Genomic DNA, 24,202 nt, shown 5'->3' with positions numbered 1-24,202 from the left:
TATGGCATTAAAACAAGTTCTTAGCACGATGTATGACCCCTTCAATGTATTATGAATATGTCACCTGAGCACTACAAAATGTTAAGTCCATTAAAAACAAATGTGTAAAAAATAATCATTACTTTGTTATTTTATAGCTATTTATGAAACCTTTTAAAAATAGCACAAATAGGGTTAGAATTAATTTAATAAAATGCATAATCGACTATATGTGCACAATGATAAATAAATAATAATTATATTGAGTTATATTTATTTGTAAATAATAGACTTAACTAATAAATATAACTTTGTGTGAGTTTACCGTCCTCTGTATCCCTACATCTGTTATTAAGTACTTGCTGGTTCATTTTGCACCTGACAACCTGAAAGGCCTTTTTTTTTTATTATTTTGCATGAGGATTAAGTTCAAATAAAACACATTTTAAATGTTAAATAAAGAGTTTTGTTTTCGAAGTACTAATTAAACTAATTGTGAGTCTTGATGAACAGCACCAGACTGTTTCAGTGTTTGAATGAAGAATGAAAATGTATATTTCTTTAGATGAATTTAGATTTCACACACACAATACATACAGATTAGTTTAATGGAGAAAAAGGAAAAGCTTTTTATTTTTGATATCATAATGTTGCTCACTTTAAAACAACCACATCACATTGAGAAAACAATAGAATGGAAAAATAAAATTAGAATAAAGACAGAATAAACATAATAGTTCACACGTGTCTTTCCATGGTTGTTTTCTTCTGACCCGGCTGGAGACGGGAGGCGGACAGAGGGCGGAGGAGGGTCGGCTGCAGAGCCTCATCCATTCAACCCATTATTTGGGCAGGTCAGAGGTCAAAGTTTCACTCAGTTCTTATTTACAATTGCAGCCAAGATGATACAAACAAAGAATTATCGTGGCACAACTGGACACCTTCTTACACATCAAATCTTCAGTTTAACTGGAAATCAAATCAAATGCTGTCTAAAAAAAACTTTAGAAAAGAGAGACAAAGTGAATATATGTGGTAAAAAGACTTGAGAAAGTTTGTACAGCGATGCATTCAGTGCATTTTGCTCAAATGTCAGTCATAAAGTTAGCGCAGTGCCCGGCGTTCGGCTGGTGACTCGGAGATAGACAGTGGAACAGGACAGAGCTGAGCTACTCACACGCTGGACGTTAGATTAGAAAAATAGCTCCTAACGTACAATTAAAAAGATAACATTAGAAAAGCGTTAACATACAAAAGGGAGTCTGACCGTGAGCTCCGAGTTATCCCAGATCACTGAACAGGATTGGATTTTTAATTTCTTAACACGATGTCAACAATAAATCCGGTTTAAATGTGTGAAGCGTTAAAAGGTTGGATATTTCTAAAACAAATTAGAGGTAGCTTTGCCCTTTAAAGATTCATTTTTAAAGTATAATCAAATATGAAAAGTGTGGTATGAAATAATTCACACACATACACACTCACTGCCTCATGGATTTAACACAATCATAGACAAAAATATGTTGGTGATTATTACAATATCCTTACATAAAGTGATACTCCTCTCCAAATATCTTTAGTATCTATATTTATATTTAAATTCATTGACTTTTTGGAAAATATTAATGTTTTAATATAATATTATAAGTTTCTATTGGAGTTTTAATGCTTTTTTTTTAGGATTTGAATGAACTAAAGTTGACCCCAAAGCTGTGTATTAGTATGTATTCTGTAGTAGCCACCTATGATATCTATATATCGATGTGTAGAAACAATAACATGAAACAATGTCTTATTTAAATGAAAACATTTAAAGATAAAGAAGATAAATAGTAGCTGGAGTATCACTTTAAAACCCTACTTTCCACCACAAGGTGGCAGTGCATGCACATTTAATGTAAATATTAAATATGCTGCAAATCAGATGATGATGTTTCAAAATAAAGTTCTTCTTTTGAAAGGGAAACATTTTCTGCTCTGTGCACGAGAGAGTTTGTGTGTCTGAGTGTAATTATCACCTTCTTTAAAGGAACATTTATCTCTGCAGAAGCATTAAGGTCGAGGGAGGACTGGTCTGTTTGGTCCTGTTGACCCGGTGGGCCCCTCCGCTCTCATTATAAACAAAGGGACATCAATCCTCGCCTGCTCATCCGGGCTGACTGCTCTCTGTCCTCTCTCTCCATCTCACACAGATCTTTGCTAACTCTCATGTTTGATTTCATCCTCGCTCGTCTCCACACACATCCTCAAGACAGCACACGCTCGTTTCCACATCTCTTCTAACTTCTTTAGATTTTTTTTACCATTTGACAAAACACCTTCATTCTGCCCAGTTCATCCCCCCCCCCCCCCCCCCCACCTCTCTCTCTCTCTCTCTCTCTCTCTCTCCCTCTCTCTCTCAGTTACTCCCCCGACTGTTCTCCTCTGTCGTTTCCTTCTCTTCATCCTCGTCCTCCTCTTCCTCCTCGTCCTCCTGTGCTGCTTGGATCTCTTTGGCCGTCTCTCTCACGCTGGAGAACTTGTCTCTCTGCTCTGTGGTCGCCGTCTCGTGGTGATCTGAGGAGACAACGACTGATGTCAGAAGCAGCCGTGGAATCAGACACCGAGTTCTGCTTTTTAGTTATTGTTACTATTACCATCTTTCTTTGTGGATTAAAATGCTTGGGGAGTTAATTCTGGGGAAAGAGATTAAAGGTGGACAGGATGACAGGAGTTGATTATAAAAGGCAACTGTGATCATTTATTAAGTAGTTAGGTCATTTATTAAAGCAAAAATACCCAAATGTCCCTGCTTCTTTTAGTCTATGATAGTAAACTGAATATCTTTCATTTGAATTAATACATATTGCACTTCTTCTTATAGTATTTTCTCATATTTTGTAGCGTAATTGTCTATACAAATATTATACATATTTCTAAAGTATTCCTCAATATTTTTATTGTAACTTTCTGAGACCTTTCCTAAGATGTGAACCCGACTAAACAACTTGTTCTCCTCGATGTGTCTCGTGTCTGCGAGGCCGATCTGTGTTCTGCTCGTCTCAAACGACAGATGAACTGAAATCAAAAGCACCCGATGAGGATCTTTCAACATCCTGATCGGGTGCTCGGTGTTTCAGCAGACTACAAAAGGGATTTATTGAGAGAGCCTGTCATCTGCCCGACGGAGCAATACTTCTGAATGAAATGCCACTGTTCTCATTTCATATAATGGTGATTAAAAACCAATCATTTTGTTGCATGAAACTAAATGATAAGGGAGTGTATGTGTATCCTCTTTATAAAAAAATAGAAGCGTTGAAACAGAGCAGGATCAGCACAGACATGCTTGGTAATCCTGTCTGGCCTCTGACTGGTGTAGGTGTTGTGTCCGGGCCTTTCCTCAGCTGCAGTGCCTCTGACAGATTTGGGCCGCGACACAGAGAGCTAATAAGACACTGGAGCTGTCTCAACACACAGAGCTTCATCTGTGCTGCCGGTCGGCCCACAGAGGAGCTTACGTTACCCTGAAACCTGCAGCAGACTGTGAGAGGAGCATCTCTGTTCTACTGGGAACAAACAGGGTTTTATGTTGCATTATGGGAGAACATTCTTTCAAAGCAGGTTCAAAGTTGTGGTATTTCTCTCCCTTGTACCTGAGTCCTACTTACTCAATCTTGCACATTCATTTGTTTTTTAAATACAGACTTGATCCTGTGACACTTTCTAACTCACGTGCTGAAACAAGAAGACAGCAACACTTTATAAAGTTTGTGATGTATCCAGTCCAAAAAGGAAAACCCTCAACTAATGCACAGTGAAATAATAATAAGACTTTGACTAAACATATTAAAGCTTAAGGTTTGTTGTGACACACTATCTATCTTGGTCATAAAAACTGGTCTTTTCACTGTTTAAGGAGGATTATCAACGAGTCATACACCCCAAGGAAGAATACACCTTTAGACAATCCTTCGCTGCGTTACTTCTGATAAAAGATTGTCATTTTTCATTTCCATTATGCCAATTTTCCCTGATTTTCAAGATTTTGTACGTACAGGACATTTATAATATAGCGGGCCGAGTAAATGAAAGCCAGCTCTTCTGTTTTTAGTGTTCAAGTCCACCACAGGGTGTATTTTTTCTTTAAACAACAACAACAACAACGCCAACGCTGTCCTTGCTCTGTGCGCAGAGTTGCTGCTGTTGTGTTTTCCCAGCCAGTTGTCAGAGAGCCTCCCTCTCACCGGCAGCTTGGGTGGGAGATGTGTCCTCTCTCTGCCAGTTGTCCTCATACTCCTCCCCTTCACAAGGGTCTTCCAAGGGAGGGTAGACACCTAGGTGCTGCATATGTGCTTCGGCCATCTTCTGCACAGCTACACACAGGTAAACACAACACACACACACACACACACACAGACAGGGAGAAGACCACACAAACACAAGGATAGAGGGATATGTTGTTTTGGTTTTACCACGCTTCAATACTGTCAGTTTTTTTTATTATGCCTCACCGGGGATTTTGAATACATGCCAGGCAGGCAGGAAGCCAATTAAACACATGCACTGACAGACAGACAGGCAGGCAACTGCAAAACGTTATCCCAGAATGATTTTTCTGAGCATCCGCTGTTGTTTTGTAGCCCTTCTCTCACCCTGTTCTCCCATCTGTTTGTTTGTACCCTCGTCTTTCCTGGACTGCCCGCCATCCTCAGCGCTTTTGCTTGGCAGTGCTGACTCACACTCTTCTCTCTCTCTCTCTCTCCCTATACACACTCTTCTTATTCGTGATGTTACCTCAACTCCCCCTCTCACTTCCTCTGGGTCACCTTGACTCTCTCTCTCTCTTTCATACCCTCAGATGCACAGTGCGGCACTGAGGCAGGTCACTTATTCTAGTTTAAGGTAGGTTGTGCAATCGGAAACCACTCTGAGGTAGCTCTCTCTTTCACTCTCTGCGATGGAGCTGATTAAGGACAGATTTCTGATGCAGTAACTCGGTTTTCTGGCTCATTATATCATCACTTGACATGCAACACGCACCCATAAATCCCCATTAAATGAAGCTCTGCTGACAAGCTCTGCAATGTGGATCTTTGCCCCTTTAACGACCACATGCAACGAGCAGGAATGCACATGCACAAAGACTCGAACCAAAGTACATGTTTGTGTTCATGTATATGTATCTATCATGCCTATATGTGTGTGTGTGTGTGTGTGTGTGTGTGTGTGTGTGTGTCACAGCTGTATACACAACTGACTGTAATCCTGGATGATCCAGACTTTCCTAGACTCACACTCAGTGTCTCACAGCTGTCACACTCTAAGCTCTCTTTCTCCCTTTCTCTCGATCCGTCACACACAAATATACAGATCCTGTTGTCGAGTGTACAGTAAGAGCAGAAACAAATGGAAACATGCCTATGCAAACCACACATGCGCAGAAAGAACATAAATAAAGGCTTCTAATGCATATCTACCCATCTGTCACATGCATTTTATTTCCCCCACCACCCCCCATGGTCTGCTATCTGACAAAAACAAGAAGGAAGCTCACTGCAGCGAAGCATGGTGAAACAAGAAGGATGTAAACACGAGGATGAATCACGACACACACACCACCACCTGCGGTACCGACACTGCTCACACCTACCTTTGAGTGATGGGGGCTGATACACGTTTGGATTGACACGTTTTGGTTTGAGTACTCCGTTCTCTCCTACGACCCACTGTGAGCAAAGAGAGAGAAGCAATAACCTCTTATTTTCAACGTGCGTTTCTCTTTATAAATCCCTTCCAGATACTCCTGATACTGATACGGCTCCTTCTCCCTCAGAATCTGGGATTATGCAAATGTAAAAGTTTATTTCAAAGGTTGAACTGCTGGACAAAAGATACTACTTCGTTGCGTGCACTGGAGACTTCATGTTTCCACCTCACACTAGTCAAAGTTGCATTCTGGATCGAAGGTGAGCACAGAGAAACTGTAGAAACAGACTTCTAGTGATGAACTCTGCACACACATCTTTCTGCACGGTGAAGGTCAAACATCCAAGTTAGAAAAACATTTAGCAAAACAATAAACATTGGGGGTTTTTGTCCACACACACATATGTATATGTTCCAAAAGTGGCACAGCAGGACATAAAGAGACGCAGTCAAACCCAAGATGTCATGTTTTTCATGACATCAAATGAAAAGCTTTATTTCTATGGCATAGTCCCGACACATCAGCCATGTGATGCAACATTTGCAAGAGAGGATTTGATGATAATTTCACCACAGTGCTGCCTTTAATCACTTTAAATCTTCACTAGAGATTCTTGTCACAGGGCTCCTCTACTTGTTTTCTTCAAGTCACATCTCGAGGATAAGAAGTGTTTGTCAAACTGTTTAAAATGAAGTTAAGAAAAAATAGTTTCAAAGTTTGAATGACAGATTTCTTGAGGTTGGTCCACACAGAGTTTGCGATGGAGACGTTGGACGATCGAGCAGGGTTGCAGAAAACTAGAGGACAGATGAGAATGCACAGACACTTAAAGAAAAGTGTTGTAACTTCACCTTTACCTGATGGGTGGACTGATCATCCTCAGGAGATGATTGGTCGGCTACTCTAAACAGTGTGGCAGGTGTTGGCCTCCTGCGCCGGATCTATACACAAACACACACACACACACACACACACACACACACACACACACACACACACACACACACACACACACAAACAAACAAACAAAAGAAAAGGGCAGCCATAAATAAATGAATAATTAAACTGGACGACACCTTATTATTAATAATGCAGCACAAGGCCGTATTAATCAAGTTGAAATTGTTGACAGTTCATGCTGGTGAAGGGCATGCTGGGGCCAGCGCTGACTAGATCGGTGTTGCTACCCGGTTGGCTGACGGGTCACCAGGTTTCAGCGCTCACTACGGGTCAGGTCAGAGCACACGCCACGTTCAGTAGAGCAGAGGAAGACTCATTATGTAACTTCCTGATTCCCGAGACAGATACAGTGAAAGGCATGTTGTGCTTGTTGCTCAAGTTTCAAATTATCCAGCAATTAAGTTAAGCTTTTGCTACAGGACTTAATTGGAATGAATGAGCTTTTCACACAACACACACACACACACACACACACACACACGTGTGTTTCATCACCTGGGTACACCGTGTACGCACACCCTCACAAACAGAGGGACCATGGAAAAGAGGGGTTTTTAGAGTAAACGAGCCCCGGCGAGCAGGACACTCCCCTCCACCGTCCAGTCCCCAACACGCTGTTCCCTGAGAGGAGCCAGCCACACGGACTGCAGGTCTGCACTGCACCTCTCGATACAAAGTCACCACAGTGAACTCTCTGTCCTTGTAGGAACAAACGCCCGGCTGTGCCCCTCCAGCTCGCCAACACGTGCCTGGCCTGCGGGACTGCACTCTGACAGTTTGGCAGAAATGATATCAGTCGCTGAATACCGAAAGAAGTAACCATAAATAAGAAGAGACTTTAACAGTCATATAGAAACTCCCTTTTTGCCATGTTTTTAGGAATGAAATGTTAATATTATATTAATATATATGTTGTAATATAAATGAGGTTATGAATGATGTATGAACAAACCCGTCTGTAATGGGGAAGCTTGGTGTCAACTCATTTTGAGAAAATGACCTTTTTGTATTGTAAAGATACATTTTGCAATACACTTCTGTATATAAAGGGTAAATAATAATAATAAGTCTAATTAAAACTGTAGAAATCTCCATGAAAACTTCCCCAGTTGATTACTTACATTAAGACAATTATGTTTTGTATTAAAACATTTCCTGAAATTAAATTGAAATATGAAAGATGCTAACTTTAACAGGAGAAATCTAGCAAATAGGCAAAGTGTAGCGTCTCGTCCTTGAAAGTCATATTGCACCAAACAACATATCTTTTGATTATTATACACTTCCCCCTGTAGAAGGTGTATAGCTCATTAACACTCTGCATGAAGAGATGGATACAAGTCATGTATTTAGCTATATTTGAGCAAAAATATTATATATTTTGATCATTAATTCATCAGTTAAGTCATAAATCAATAGCAAAATGCTGCTTTCCTCTGATCATTGTACATTTGAAATATGTTTCGGTGATGGCCCTGGGAACTATTATGCTGCAGGAGTGCTTGGAGGAGTTTATCTTCATGTTTTGCTTCACTGGGAAAAAACACAAATTCCAGTTTGAAACCATGAAGTAGCAACGTTTTGACAGGACAGGAAAAGTCTGTTTGATACTCAAAATATAAGTTTGGGCTTATCACTTTAATAAAAACACTGAAAACCCCTGAGAAGAATGTGTTATTGCTTCTTAAAGAAAGCTTTACATGCAAACCTCGATACTTTTCCGACAGGTCTAAAGGATTTATAGCTGACGACTTTAAAAGGACCTTTCGGAAAAAAGTTGGATACAATAAAGTGTGCAGAGAGTAAACGCAGTGCGGCTCAGAGGACTTGGCAGGTCAGACAAGAGAGGTATTGAAAAATGTCCTCTGTGGAGAAAGCCAACCTTGGCCATGGCATGAACCCTGGCACGTTGTTTACGGCGCCACATAACATCACAGGAAGAGAGTTAAGTAGCCGGGCTCTGTGATGCTGCTCCTTACAGAGAGACTTGTTTGTGGTTAGTTCCCCTTTCTTCTTGTTAAGCAAGGTGTGCGTCACCACGGTGAGGCACATGTTGCCAAAGCAGAGGCTTGCATGGCCACATGGTGGAAAGCCGCCGCTGTCAAACATGACAACACGGAGTACATCGAACACGGATTTCACCCTTATTTATGACACCAGAAACACGTTTTAATCCCGTCGCGCAACTACCAGCTGTCCTGTGTCTCCTGGATCTCACACACTATCTGTCTTTATCTCATTCACCTCTCATTTCCATCTCACTTGATTCTCTGCTTCCTCCATCCTGTTTACTTCCATATCCATCCTTCACTCCTTGACATATCCCTCACTTCTCCCCTCTCTCCTTTCCACCACCGCAGTGACTCATAGCTGAACTCATGTCATTATCCTTTAGTTTGCTGACTTGTCTGTCCTTTCCTTTCCTCAAGTGACCTCTTTCTTTCTCTCTGTACTTGCAGGAAACATCCACAGGGCTTCCCACCTCTCCCCCTGGCAAGGTGTGGAGGCCTGGGGCTCCATGCTGCTGTGAACCCTGCGGTCTCTGCCCGCCTGACACCTGCTACCAGCCTTGCAGGGCAGCCTGCGGTGTCTCACACAGAGACCCGCAAGAGAGCGCAGACACCAGATGTTGCCATGACATGCCTCTGCCCAAGTCCTGTGGCATTAAAGCCGTTAAACTGGGAGATCCACTGGATTGGTCCTTAATACCCCCCATATTTGAAAGGTTAATGTGAGGACTATTGGTAAGAACAAATAAGATATCTGAAAAAACTACAATTTTCTGCATCCCTGATTAATTGTAGTTCATACAAACACCATAGATCACTAAACTACACTTCCCCATTTGAAGTTACTACAAATGGTTAGCCTAATCAGTGCAAAGCAGCTGTTACACCTTTTCTTTCAGTTCTACTTCTGTTTTATGAGGAATGTTTGTGTTACATCATTGTGGCTAAAGCAAGTCATGGTGACATTTAGGTCATTGCTCTCTTATATGGAAAATCCAGCCCTGGATAAATCCACAGGGCCAATATGGAAAGAAAAACATTCCTCAGCTACACAGATGCCCCAGGCCTTGCACCTTTATCTACTGTTTTATATTTCTCTGTCCTGAAAACTATGAAACAAAAGCTTTTATAGTGTGTGTCCAGTGTCCAGAACCTCTGCTAATGACGACTAACAAGAAGTCATTGCAAGAGGGCAACGACTCAAAGCTACAGAGTCCAGTTTGTTTATTCAAATGGAGATAAAAATCTATTGAACTGTTTACCTGAATGTGTGCGCACATGCCGTGTGTGTGTGTGTGTGTGTGTGTGTGTGTGTGTGTGTGTGTGTGTGTAATCATCATGGTGGTCTTGTGAAAATGCCAGGACATGACCTGCTAAACCAGGAAATAGACAACAGTCCAGCTCGCAGCTCAGCTGTAACACAGGTTGTAGATGCAATGACAATAAATCACATTAATGTATTTGTAACAAGCAAACTGTGTTTATGTGTCTCTGTCCTTCTTTCATGCACATTGCACACACACACAGAGTAACGGTGACGTGCGTCTGTGTGACATTGGCAATACCAGATGACATCAACACATATAGTGACTCTAGTAATTTTCCAGCCTTGAAACCGAACCCGCTCTCCCCGAGTTACATAACATGTATGTGACTTCCTCATTTACGCCAACACTGGGGCACAGCGTGTGAGATTACTCCCGCTGCACTTTATCCCTCCGCCCCCTCCCTCCCTCCCTCCTCCACCTCTCTAAACCCCCTGCCCCCAATCTCCCAACCCCTCTCCTCTGCTGGCCGCCATTGTTTTTGTACCAAGATCAGTCGACTTGCACTGAGGGGATGTAAGCAGGCCGATGCGTCGGCCTTTCAGCGGCTCCACAGGTGCACGCCTGCAGGCTTTCCCGAGAGGCAGCAGCACCTCGCTTTGGTCTCAATGAAAACATTGGCTGATGGATCATAGCGTTGAGAAGAGATGCATCGGTTTATCTATAGCTGCTGATTGAACTTGAATAATGTGCTGATTTAAAGCAGGAATCTCCCCTCAATAAACATTAGAAGCAAATGCAAAAGTCATGTGATCAACACAAGTAAACAAATAAACAAACAATGAATCAAAAAGCAAACTTAACGTCAGAGATTATAAAAACAGATTCATTGTGGCAGAGCAGACTGTTACATATATACATATACACAATATACCTTTATGTATGTATGATGTAATCCCTTTTTATTACTTTTATTTTGGAGGTATGTTCTGAGACATGCCATATTAATATGTATCTTATATCTATATATCTTAGAGTTGTATTTTCTATAAACGTAATTGGGGGTAAGGAGCCAGCATGGACTCTAACATGCTGTGCGGGGTACATGAGTCATTGGTAAATGTTGATTTTGCACATGTGTGCGTGGTGTGCACAGGTATGTGTGTATTAGCTACGCAGCAGCCTGGGTGCAGATTGGCTCATATGGGTCTGCTCCCAAGAGACCGTCCTCTAAGCTGGTGCTCTCGGGGCCGGGCCTATTAAAGGCAGCAGCAGTAGGACAGAATAAACTAGATCGGAGGGGTCCCTGGGGGATCTGTGGGATGAGAAATAAAGACTCTAAAGCTCTGGCCCGCACCAGCGCTGACGGTGGAGCATCTTGAGGGGAGTTAGCTGGCCTCAACGCAAAGACACCACAAAGAGAATAACACCTCAGATCTCCTTCCCTGTCAGCTTACATCTCTCGTGACCAATCGCACAGCATTACATCGGGCCATCCTATTAAGCAGTGTGTCAACTCTCTCCCTTGTGGCCCAGCTGTAGCCCCAGCTCTGGATGGATAGATATGGATTTGTACAAGATTGATTTGCAGTTATGGCATCTGCCCACAGGCGCATGCCACTACATCACTCAGAAATAAGCACTTGTGTATGTGCATGGCATACGGTACACCAATGGGAACATAATCAACATGTTCAGCCAGAAACTAAGGGGAGGCATACGGAGTACATGTGTGCAAAGAAATGTAGGTCTTGTGTCGAAGTCTGTCCCCCGTTAGGGTGGAGTTTCTGAGAGGTGGAGCTCTGCTGTTCTCTGCAGTGAAGATGGAGGAAATCAGAATATTAACTCCACAGGTCATCACAAACATTACCCACCCTCATAATTTATGCCCTGTCGAGCCACGTTTCTGTCTTTTAACATCTCCACCCCCTCAGGTACGTATGCTGAACACAAAGTTCCCTCTCTCTCTCCTCTTGAGAACATCTCAGTCCATCTCTGGGTGAGAGATGCTCAGGCTGCAGTTTTATTCCCGGTCTCTGATGTCCTGATCTTTAGCCGGTTTGGTCTCTGAAGAGCAACTCAATTAAACAGGTCATGATGTCTGCACTTTCTCACTGGGCCACGCCTCCTCTGGGAGCCTTTTAAAATGAAATGGCAGAACCCCATGTGGTGCAATGACTTCAATAACATAATAAATGTGAAACATTATCCTTCTCAGCACGAGCTAAATGTTTTTTTCTGTTTGCACATTTCGATTTTTAAAACATTTCTGACAAATAAAACACATATTTTATGTTTATATATTTTTTATTTTGCCTCAACTTTTCAAATTCGGAAGTATTTTTGCTAATAATAATAATAATACAGATGATGTGTGTGGTAAATAATTTGACATTCAAACAGGTTTAGCAAATTTAGAGGAAACAATAAAAGATAAAAGGTGTCGCTACACATATTTGATGTGCTTAGTGTGATTAGTAGCACATCTATTTCGATTTTGTTCAAGTGAGACACATCAAACAGTTTGTGAGCTCCAAGATGTCAAACGCCAGCATGGTCACTTTGCTCTCTGCCTGCTGTTTTGTTTGTGTGCATATCCCCGCTGGAATTTTAGGAATTCGATTTTTTAAGCTTTGTGTTTTGCTCAAAGAATTGGACACACTGTTGGCTGTTTTGTCAGGATTAAACCAAACTATCAGAACACCCTGAGCCTGCCTGACAAAGCTGGCAGGGGAAATGTTTCCGTAAGCATGACAAATACACACCCAAAGGCCAATGATCCGATATATCATGTGACAAACAGTTCTGTCAGACACAGTCAGGCTGTACTCAGTCCTCGCTATCAGACAGAGCTGCCAGGCAGCTTCAACAAGGCTTCACTGAGTAACACCCGCTTGTCGAGTTTCCAGCTGTTTCAAAGAGGGTCAAGGACGAGGCCACGCAAATTACAACCCCGACTGCAGCTCAGTGAGGTCCGAGGTCTGTCACATATGCACGCTGTGCTCATTCCCATTCAAATAAACATTTGGAGAATTCCCATAAGTCGAAGAGGCTGCAGAATGATGCTTCTCAACATTCACGTGACACTCTTACGGTGACCTTTGGCCCCACCACTGGCTAACTGAATAAACAGATGGGCAGGAGACAGCATCTGGAGGGGCTCTCCAATGACCCCGAAATAGGAAATGTAATTACGCTGCACCCACTGGCAGAATGATATCACACTCAGTCAACCATCCCCCTCTTTCTCCTTCTCTTTTGTCCCACAGTACCCCCCGGTCTTAACTTAATTAGCTGCTGGTAGCTGTTTGGCGTGTTGTTCCAGAGACTGTTGGAGGACAGGTTTGCCATTACAACACAATGGAGATAATGCACCAGTGTCTGATGAGTGACAGGAAGCCTCCTGCCAGGTTAGTGCACACTGGAGAAACGGTGGGCGGTGCCAATCAAAGCTTTCACAGAGACGATGGCACCTCTAACAGGATGCAAACAAAGAATAATTTAGCTATTCTTGTTCATGCACTCAAATTCAGTGGTGTTGCATTGTGCAGCAGACAAAGACCAGCTCTGGAGGTCAACAACAGGTACAAACAAAGGACAGAGTAGCTATAGTTACTCATCTGCAACGTCACATATACCCACAGGTGCTAGATGAAAAAAAGATTATACTGCTAATGGTTGCTATGAATCTTACAGATCATTGCTTGGATGCAAAAGGCATGTAACTCCCCTAAGTGTAAAAGTCACTTAGGATTTTACTTAAGATTAATTATATGGCCCAACAGCGGTGGAATTAAGTTCTTCTTCTTTCGGCTGCTCCTGCATCTTCATCTGTCAGGCCAACCACCTGCATGTCGTCCCTCCCCACGTCTATGAACCTCCTCTTTGGCCGTCCTCTTGCCCCGCGGTAGCATTAAGTCCAGCTCTAAAAACGGCCCAGTTATTATGTGATTGTGTGATTTCCAAATATAACTTTGTGTCTCAGGATGACAAACATGTGCTACTGTAATATTTGTGCATAACCTTGTTCCTGCTTTGGGACATTCCCCCCCTAAGCACATTGAAGATGACCTGGTGTGTCCCCGTGTAAGCTCATTAAGTTGCAGGCAGATAAACATGAACAAAAATTGTCTCAACCGCTGTGTGACGAAAATCAGAGATTACAACAGGACACGGCAGCAACAACATAATGCCATGTCTTCTCCCGTGTTGATGAAACAGTGAACAGTGCTCATCTCAATATGTCAGTCTGAGAGAAAGGAATCCAGCTTCTGAAAGCAAAAAAGCAGGAGGGAGGCAGCTCAAAGGTGCAGTTCAGGGTCCAGATCCAGACATAGTTGCAATGAACATACTGATGTCAGCTCCTGATCCTGTTCAGCCCTCATCCCCCACCGCCATTTCTCTCACTGCTGTGCCGCTGTTGCATTTCAAATACTTAGCACAGATACGATCGCTGCTGCTGTTGCTATAAACGGGGTTAAAAGATTCTTCAGATGCGCTGTGATTTCTCTGCACAGTCCCACAGAGAGAAACAAGTATGTGTATGTGCAGTTAGATAAGAATGATTGCACATTAGGGGATTGTATGTCTTCATGTCCTGACTTTGTTTGATTATTGATGATCCCTGAAGCAACAAGTGAGTAACTGAGATAATGACACAAACTGTCAACAGAGGAGTTGTTGACCATAACGTCAAAGGCTGCATCGCAGGCCTCCATCAGGTTCTGTGCCCGACGCCCGTGCCTGAGGTGCATTGTGGCGCATTTTCAACTCCCTGTGTGCAGTGTCAACAGGCAGCAAATCACTCAACCCGTGCTCAATATTTATATTGTATTAGCTGTTTACACATTACACACGTCCGTGCACACAGGAGGCGACAGAAAATGATGGACCGTTGAGTAAATACATTCTTTAGGACATAAAGTATAAATGATTCAATGGAATAAACTTCTTCTCGTGCACACACGCTGCTTGTAGGACCATGAAAGAACACTTGTGCTAAACTGCTGACAGCTACAGAACATGAAAATGTTTCTGTGGTCATTAACTAATCAAAACGCCTGGACTGTCAAAAACAAGGAGGAACAAACACACAGCAGAGGACAGAGGTCCATTCATTGTGTCCACACTGTAATTACAATCTGTGGTTTCCAGCAACTCATTTCACTTCAATCATTTCTTTCCCTTATTAGTTTTTGCCACTACAAACATCAAGAAAGTGTTATGGGCCATGCAAGTTTGAAGGGAGCATAAACATGTTCATAAATTAGACAGATCATGTCATTGGGAAAACTGAGTCACACCTCGACAGTGACATTCCTGACTGTCCACACGAGAGGGGAAGATCACTCCACCTTCTTGCTTTGTGCCGTCCAACAAGATGTTCTTTCTGGAAGTGCATGTTGACAGTCCCCCAGACTGCTAATGTTTACCCACAAACACATGCTGCATCAAAGGTCGCTGTTTGACGTTCAACCCAGAGACTGGACTGGAGAGGGCTGAAGGGCAGGGTGAGGGATCGGGTGGGGAGAGTGGGTGGGACGGTAAAACCTAAATCATCCATATCCCCTTTAGGTTTAATATAGATTAATGTGGAAGTATTTTCCACGGACAGGCTTTGGGCTGATGCCCTTTCCTTCCCTTTCATATTCTCTTTCATATTCTGAGTTTCCTGTCAATGGAAGGGATCAACACGAGCTGACCAGATCAGGTTGAGTTGCGAGAGAGGGAACATAGAGTGATGTCTGCTTGTTGAGCCCACAGGGAGGCAGACTTGGAGGGAATCAGGGATGCAGCGTCTGCATCATGACCTTAATCTCTGTCCATGGTGCACATTACCCTACATCACTTGCAAAGCACGCAGGATCGGTGTGTGTTTGCGTGCGTGTGTGTGTGTGTGTGTGTGTGTGGAGTGGAGTGGGGGTAGGGATGGTAAACACAGCCATGTGCGTTCTCCGTGTTGTTGCTGACAACCACAACTTTGCTCATAACCACCACAAGATTACTAAAACAGTAATCATCTTAAAAAGACAAAGTATTCTCGGAGGATATCAAGAAGAAACGAGGAGAGCAGAACGTAACTGCCGATATACTCAGAGGTGCCGGGATAACGTTGGAAAACAAGAAGTTATGATGGCGAATGTGTTCATGAAAGTTATGGTCAAGGCCCTCGAGGGCTCGGTAGAAGATCTTTAATTGTAAGAACTTGCACAAGTTACAACGTAGAGAGAAAACTTCCCTTGTGTCCTTCATTCTTTCTATTGGCCAGCAGGGAACGACTCCTCTGGTTGCAAGAAGAAGTCAGATTGTACACAAGTCGACCCGACTTCCCACTTGATTTATTACCTTGTGGATTATCATGCAACCTTTAAAAAGGTAACTTCTTAACGATATGAGCTCCATAAACAAAGATCCATTCACCTACGATAGTAAACAGTAACCAATAAGAGGGTTTCATGGTACACGCTGCAGACATTAAAGTTGAAGATATTATAGCAGGTAAGCAGTGTTCAGGAATAACATCGTACTGTTTTGAAGGCACGTACAAAGAGCTGCTGTTTTTCTCCCACAATGTGCAACATCTCAGTGAGTGGGAGGTATTGAAGCATCTCTCTCGTTAATACACAACAAAGAGCATGCACACATCCATATCCAACAGCACCGATGCAAACAACCCGTCAGACAGAGAGAGCTGTCTATTAAAGTTGACCTTTAAGATATTAACTACGGGGGAGCTTTGGGCGACATAGCTGTGCAGCCTGTCACCATAGTAACAAGGCCCTGAGCATTTTATTCGATTGCGCTTTTGGGGTTTAAATGCCATCGGAGAGAAGAGTAAGGACGAAGCGGTTGTGTAACAAGTTCCGAAGAATGGTATAGTCATTGCTGCTCATTAGCAAAGACGGGCTTGTGGGCGACAGTAATTGCTGAGGGAGGGGAAGGGAATGAAATGAGTCTTTAACGTGACTCCTGCCCACCCACTCGTCCCTGGAGACTCCCAGCGGCCCAGGGTAGATGCTATCTGCTTTTAAGAACACATAAACACATGCTCCCCTGAACGCCCTTCGGTTCGGTTTGTTGCTTTGTTGTAACAATCAACATTCATCCACCTGCACACATAAACTCAAGCAAACAGCCTATAATTAAACCAACCTGAGGCTTTATATTTCTGAGGCTCCTGAAACTTTTACATGCCTTAGGTGTTTTTAAGCTGGTGTCTCGACGCAGAAGCTCGAGCACACACACACACACACACACACACACACACACACACACACACACACACACACACACACACACACAACCTATCTGAGAGGTAAAGCTCAGGGCCAAGTTGCTGGAGGGGAGCCAGCTATACAAGCCTAAATATAGCCGATCACTGTTTGACCATAAGGTGATTGAGCAATAAGGTCCTCCCCAAAACAAAAGGAAGTGAGAGATTTATTTTTAAAAACGAAGCTCACATATGGTTGGATTGATATCCTGTGGTTTCTTGGAAGAGATGATAGAGATCAGAGCGTGAAGACAGGCCATGAGAGATGGAGAAAATAAGAGGGGGAGGAGAAGAGCAAGTGCTTATGTGGAAGTGTGAGTCACGTGAAGTGTTGCAAAACACTTTCAGCAGGTCCTTGTAGTCTTAAATTCAGCATCAGTGTCTTAAATGAGGATGTGGTTTACGACGAGAATTACGTTTAAAGCTGGTTGTGCAAGGCAATAAAGTCACATTTGATTGAAGAAAAGAAGTGCAATCATCACACTTTGTCACAAAGAAACAAACTTGTTATGAGAGAATAGGATGATCCGTCAGGGGAATGATGGAGCATGGTTTCAGGCCACTCAAACCTCTTCAATGCAAGCTGTGAAACAAGGACAGTTACTGAGGGAGCTGTCCCCGGACAGGTGAACCCAGAGATAAGGCTGTGTGTCTCTCTGCTTTCCTTCATATAGCACGTCCCTCTCTTGCTTTTCCCGCCCCATCTCTCCTCACGCTCTCAGGAGGGATGAGCCATTGGCCTCGATCTACCTCAGCAGCAAACGGTTCCTACTCTGGCCCACTTTCCCCTGCTCTAGAATAAGAGCCACCAGCATTGGAGCCAAAAAAAGAAACATCAGATTGTCACAGAATGAACATTTCACAGAATTGATACAGGCAACGCTGAGTCAGCCACGAGACGTCTCTGTGGCAAAGCTAGATTGAACGATTGCACTAACAAAAGCTCAGGAGACCAAGGGCACTCACATGCAGAAAAAGTGACAAGTAGCCAAAGACAAAAAAGAAAGTAAGTATTAACAGTAGCAGCTACGCGACCAACAAAATGTCAAGGGCTCGTTGTTGCTGCTCTGTTGCAAAAGAGCTTCACGCGCAACATCATGACTTTCATATCAATGTCACATTGTTAAACAGGTCAAGAAGAGACAGCAAGGCACTTATCTCATGAGGAAACAGCGAGAGGGAAATGTCATCATGATTTCTCAAACGTGTGGCTGACAGACCAAGCAACATAAACAACTTGTCAAAAATGAAGCGAAGCAGAGATGTGATGCTGAGTGAACATAAAGTGGAGACACTGGGCCAGTAATGGTGCAGCACTTCCAAGTTACACTTAACAATGCTACACCTCCCTTTGAATGGAAATGAGTCAATAAGAAATCCATCTGTGAAACATTTTTAATCAAAAACAAACAAGTCAAAGCTCAAACAGAATCCTTCAGAAACACTAAACATCGGGTCAAACATCCATTTGTTCCACTGCTCACCATCTCCACTTGTCGAGGGTCCAGGTTCGGGGGTACAGAGGCCGGCATAGCAAAATGGATCTTCTTCCTCTCCTTGGGCTCCCCCTCCACCTCAGTTGACACAGCAAATTGTATCTTCTTCCTCTCCTTGGGTTTCCCCTCAACCTCAGTCGACACAGAGGGCTCCATGGCTTTGGATCCTGGGGGTCTGACTCCCAAGCGGAAAGGAGGAGTAGCTGCGGAAGATATCTAAGACCTCCTTGGAGGAACCTTCCACTGTTGAGTAGTCCCACTCCTGAAGACCTGTCTCCTCTCTCCTTCACACCCTGACTCAAAAGAATAAACTGAACAGAAACTCTCTCTCTTTTTCACCTCCTGTCCTCTTTCCCCTCTCCAGCAGCTGCTAATATTCACCTCTACCTCTCCTGTTCTCCCTCTGTCACTCTTTCTCCCCTTCCTTTACAACCTGTGCAGCTGGAGTGAATGAAGCACGTCCTCAGATGTGGCTGTGAGGGAGAGAAGTGGGTGGGGAGGGGCCAAGGTCCAAAAGAAGGTGGAGATATCAAGCGGGAGGGGAGGAGCCAGAGCAAATAGGGGAGGAGATGAAAGAGGATGTAACAGTGGGTGGAGGGGAAGCGGCTGTGTTTTTTTCTAGTCATCTAAGCTGAGGTTGATTTGTAATCAGAAAAAAATAATAATCTCATCACATCAGTTGAGCCTCTTTTGGCCTCTATTTGTGAATGAGAGATTTATGCTGAGAGAGGGAGGGAGCATGGAGGGATAAACAAGAGGAGAGATGTGTGGAAGATGCAGGGGCAGCTAAACTCCTGCTACTGACATCGCTGGATGTATTAGGCCGGGTGGTGTTATACGTGATGCTATGACCAGGACGTCCAATGAGTGCCTCATCACAGTCGTTCATCCTGTGGAGATTCATCAACAACTGAGACAAACCTTATTTAAATGGGGTTTTTAACCTATAAATAACACAAATCTAATAAGATACTTGATAATAATAATAAAACAACACAGGAAACGGGACATCAGGATCTTTAAATGGAAAGATACAGACAGAGTAAGCAGAGAGGAGGGAGCTTGTTGATGGCAACATAAAGGGAACAGAGAGAGAAGGGCAGTTCCAGCACTATTATCAGGGCCTTGCTGTTATTTCACTCACATGGCAGAGGGATTTGGACAGTCAGAGCGGTGGATTTGGCCTCAGGGCAGAGTTGAGCTTTGGCATGGGCTGGAGATAGCTGGAGTGATGGTGGAGGAGGAGGAGGAGGAGGAGGACGAAGAGGAAGTGTGAAGTGGCTGGAGGGGCTTAGTGGGCAGAACAGAGAGGAAGGTCAAGGTGTATGTGGCGCTCTGGGAGTGCATCTGCCGTTTACAGAGACACATTAAACAGGCAGCTGAGTGTTTATCCCGCCAGTCAGAGCGACCCGAACATGCCAGCATGTTATTTATTCACTGTTTGTGTGCGTGGGAAGACGGGGGGGTTGTGGGGTTTTGATTTTTAAAAGGGTTTGTCTGGTTCTTTTACTCTGATACAAAGCCACTCCTGTCTCAAGCGAAGCACCCACCTCCACATGCCTGCAGGCGGCACCTCATTATTGCATCTCTGTCTGAAAAGTGGTGGTTTATAACAAGCTAAACAAAATACTGACTGTCTAAGCAGTTGCTTAATTTCTCTGAAGAAATTAAACCCTTCTCAGTCACCCGCTGCCATTTGATTTTGTTGCCAGCGTGGTTGCATAACTTCGGCAGGAATTGCGCAATATATCATGAGAAAAGTGTAATAAGCTCCGTTTAAGAGACTAGCTGGAGAACGATTGAGCATTAGTTAAAGAATGAACTATTCAACTGTGTTTTATTTGAAAGCCTGGCTCATCAGGGAGTGAGGCTGTTTTTATGAATCAGAGAAGCATCATAGAGTCTTGATGGTGTGTGAGCAGGACGTAATAAACACATGCACCACAGGGGCTTTGTTCTCCATCTAAACAATTAAGATAAAGATTTAGGACTGAATCTAATCTGCAGAAATATGCTGAACACTTTGGTTTGAGGGGAGAACACATGGAGAGCTGAGGGACATCATGGGAAAGCTGATTAGCTGGTGTCAGGTCAGCACTGTGGTTATTAAGGCTGAATATCAGAAGAGCCCCCCTCCTCTCTTCTCTCCCTGCAGTCACTGAGAACGTCAGAAGTGTGCACTGTTGCACCTGTAACCACAGCGAACAGTGAAGTCACGGTGTCCTGGAGTACACGTGTGTGTCATTGTAGGTGAGTAGTGAGAACATGACTTTCAGAAGGTGTTCAGTTACTCTTTAAACTAATCCTTTGGGCCATCTGTCATTTTTCTTGCAGAATTCCTTTTGCAATGGAAAGTTTCAACTCTATTCCACTTTGCTTGCATCACTGTATCGAAAGAGTTTGCTGAGCAACCCTGGGGGGGGGGGGGGACAAGCCAAGACAAAACTGGAAAGAGCATGAAAATAGTCAAACACAGACTAAACAAGCAAGTGCAAGGTTGGCACAGTAACATAAATAGGGCTGTGATCTGAGACTCGCACTCCAACGAGGCCTCTAATCTCCAAAAATAATCACAATTCTCTGGCAAAATAAAATGTCTTACAGCCGTCGTTTGCAGATTTAGTGAGGAGGGTAACTGCAAATAAATGCAAAGATGTTTATTTAGGAGAAATAAGGAGAAATCATGTAAGAAGTAAGAGAATTAGAATAAAATCAGTGACCTAATTACAATAGGTGAGACAAGAGGGTGCTGCCAGAAACACAATAATAACCTTTAATAAATACATATAAAAGGATATTAGCACATGTGGAGACATCATGCTGCATAATACATACTGGCTGGATTAGAGGAACAGAAAATCAGATTTAGGCCACTAGTAAATCAGATTTTTCACATTCTGTTCTTGGGCAAATCCAACAATATGTACTCCCGGGGGGGGGGGGGGGGGGGTTGCTCTGCCCTGTCAGCTCGTCATCTACAGCTCCAAAGAGCAGTTGGGGTTTGGTAAGATTAAAATGTGAATCTGTTTGGCTTTGTGTTATATGGAGAAGGTAAACACTTTGACAAACATCACTACGTTCGAAGCAATATGAAAATATGAAATGTTGCACCACAAACATTAGCAGCCTCTTCCCTCTGCTGAATGGATTACTACACAGACACATTGTCAGGTAAGCTTTCAAATCTGTGAACACAGAAGTGTTAGAGCAGCCAGGCATTTTAAATTCCTCGGGCCGTCTGTCATATTAACGAAATGACTCCACATTTCCTGACACGCAGAACAAATAGCACTAATTGGACACCGAATGGATATTCCTCAGTAAATAAACTCATTTGTGCATTAATGGATTAACAAAGAAGATCACCTCAAAGAAAAACTCTTGACTTTAATGTTCCGTGTTTTCTCAGCTGATATTGATATTTCCAATGTCCTGATGCTGTGCCACTGTAATTAATGTGTTAATGTTTGATCTGTTATTTGTATAATGTTATGTAACCGCTGCGAGGCTCTCTACAATGTCTGTGGGTTTGAATTCCCCCGGGAGTGTCTGTATTTGTTTGTACCTCTAATTAAGTCTGATATGTCGCTTCATCTACTTGTAATGCTGCTATGTTCATTTACAGACATCGGTTTATCCCATCTGTATGCAGGCCCACATGTGTCGGCATTCTATTTCTATCGCGCTTCACTATGTTTACACATTTTGTGTCAGGCATGTCAGTAAAAGGATAGTTTGGATGTTTTGAAATGGTGTTGTATGAGGTACTTATCCATAGTCAGTGTATAATCTACAGCTTAGAGAAACAGACAGGCACATCAGCAAAGCAATGTACTGCTGTACTTGCAGCTTCACCTTGCCGTCAGACAGGCCTTCCTGACGGGGAACTGAAGCCTGCTATCTATGCCCTCGCCAAAGTAACCAGACTCCATTGAGAAAAACAGTACATTTATACCACAGAACATAGAAGTTGCTGGTCTATCGCTGCCTCGATTGGTTAGTTTGTTTGCGTCAATGTGTGACTTTGGTGAATCTGAACTAACCAAAGTCACACGACAATAAAAACAAACGAACCGATCGAGGCAGAGGTATAACAGCAACTCCTGTGTTCTGCGAGGTAAAATTAACTTTTTTGTTAATGGAGTTTGGTACTTCTGGCCAGAGCATATGGAAACAATGACTTTCCTGTCTGAATGGGCTTTCTGAGGTCTAGCTAAAGGAATGGAAATATTAGAAATATAGAGTACAATTAAACTGATATTGAGTTTTAGGTGGGCCCTTCTTTTAGGTGGCTAACATACGTTTGGATGCCGCCCCCGTCCACAGCCGTACATTGCATCTGCTTCTCCAAACTGGGGGCATGCTGACTGTAGGTAATACACTGACTAAAGATAAGTACCTCACACAACCTCACACTTCAAACCATCCAAACTATGCCTTTAAATCACTCTGCTGGCAGAAGCAGAAGAAAAAGCTCTGAAAGATGGATCACACTTGCAGCCTGAGAACTCCAAATGTGATAACAACTCCAGCAGGAAGCAGGGACATGCTGTACAAAATGTGCGACATGTGCACTTTACACACACACACACACACACAACCACACACACTCACACTGGAAACACTCCAAGGTAGCTCCAAATACAGATTAGGAAAAAGTTTGTTATTTTATCTACTCCTAAACAGGCCACCATGACAGTCTCTGGAGCAAGAACAGACAAAAACCTCCCTGTTCTGGAAGGGATTCACAGGCTCCTCAGACCCCCTACAGATGATACCCAACCTGCTATAAAGACCAAATGCATCCTGGGTACATTTTCTGAATTGTAGCAGTAATAAGCTGATACATTCACAGGGGGTTTCAGGGACAAACATCACTGTAAAGGGAGAAATATTCCATTAATCAGGATCACAGAGAGGCTTTGTACCGCCATAGCAGGTGTCCTGGTAATTCTGTTGAGGGGCACAGAGAGGCACTGCCTGTCATTCAACACTCCTCTCTCATCCCCCTCTATCTGGTTATATAACATACTATCACACAATGGACAGGTACTGCTCACATGAACAGTCCCAGCCACACACACCTGGAAAAGCTGAAGCAGTTTCAGTACCAGCTTCCGTTGGGTTGTGGTGGTGATGAAGGATGCACATGCACCACCTGCTGTACTGTCGGCGTAATCACAGTTTAGAATAGCTTGTAAATGATCATTAAATCTTATTGATTCTTTTGTTCTCTTTGCCCCCATCCAGAGGTCAGAGGTCAGACACAGCTAAGGAAAATGTGTGAGCTTCTTTGATTTATATAGATTTACAAATGACCACTCTTGCTTGTCTGATTGAAGGGAGGGTTTCTTCTTCTGTGGAAGACCTGGCCCAAAATGGTGCACTGAGCACTGCACATGACAGTATGTATAACAAAGGGATAGACAGGGGATTACCTCCTCAGATTGTTATCATTGCAACGTCAGATGCCAGAGAACCAATATCCATCTGGATTGTGTTGGAACAGCACAGCACGTGATGGGATAGTC

At 43.2% G+C, this 24,202-nt stretch overlaps 1 protein-coding gene across 2 annotated transcripts; it reads right to left on the bottom strand.

Moving 5' to 3' along the window:
- Positions 1-568: 568 nt before the first annotated feature.
- ppp1r1b (protein phosphatase 1, regulatory (inhibitor) subunit 1B) lies at positions 569-19,151 on the bottom strand. Of its 2 annotated transcripts, none has more exons than XM_029437642.1 (5): positions 18,660-19,151; positions 6,520-6,609; positions 5,612-5,687; positions 4,206-4,334; positions 569-2,535 (listed from the first exon to the last, which is right to left on the bottom strand). In XM_029437642.1, exons 1-5 carry the CDS (start codon positions 18,825-18,827, stop codon positions 2,378-2,380), a joined length of 621 nt encoding a protein of 206 aa, XP_029293502.1. In that variant the 5' UTR covers positions 18,828-19,151; the 3' UTR covers positions 569-2,377. The 2 variants fall into 2 exon arrangements, with proteins under 2 accessions (XP_029293502.1, XP_029293503.1); XM_029437643.1 differs by having other exon boundaries at positions 6,526-6,609; positions 18,660-19,148.
- Between the last annotated feature and the right edge of the window lie 5,051 nt (positions 19,152-24,202).

This window comes from Cottoperca gobio, chromosome 8 (assembly GCF_900634415.1).
Source record: "Cottoperca gobio chromosome 8, fCotGob3.1, whole genome shotgun sequence".
NCBI classification, from domain to species: domain Eukaryota; kingdom Metazoa; phylum Chordata; class Actinopteri; order Perciformes; family Bovichtidae; genus Cottoperca; species Cottoperca gobio.
Note: the sequence above shows the minus strand (reverse complement) of the source record. Positions and strands in the feature narration are given on the sequence as shown.

Coding starts and splice junctions, on each gene's coding strand:
- ppp1r1b (XM_029437642.1), bottom strand. CDS start 18,827: ATGGAGCCCTCTGTGTCGACTGAGGTTGAGGGGAAACCCAAGGAGAGG. Junction 5,688..6,519: donor AGTCCACCCATCAGGTAAAG/GTGAAGTTACAA, acceptor CTTTGCTCACAG/TGGGTCGTAGGAGAGAACGG. Junction 2,536..4,205: donor ATCTCCCACCCAAGCTGCCG/GTGAGAGGGAGG, acceptor TTGTCTCCTCAG/ATCACCACGAGACGGCGACC.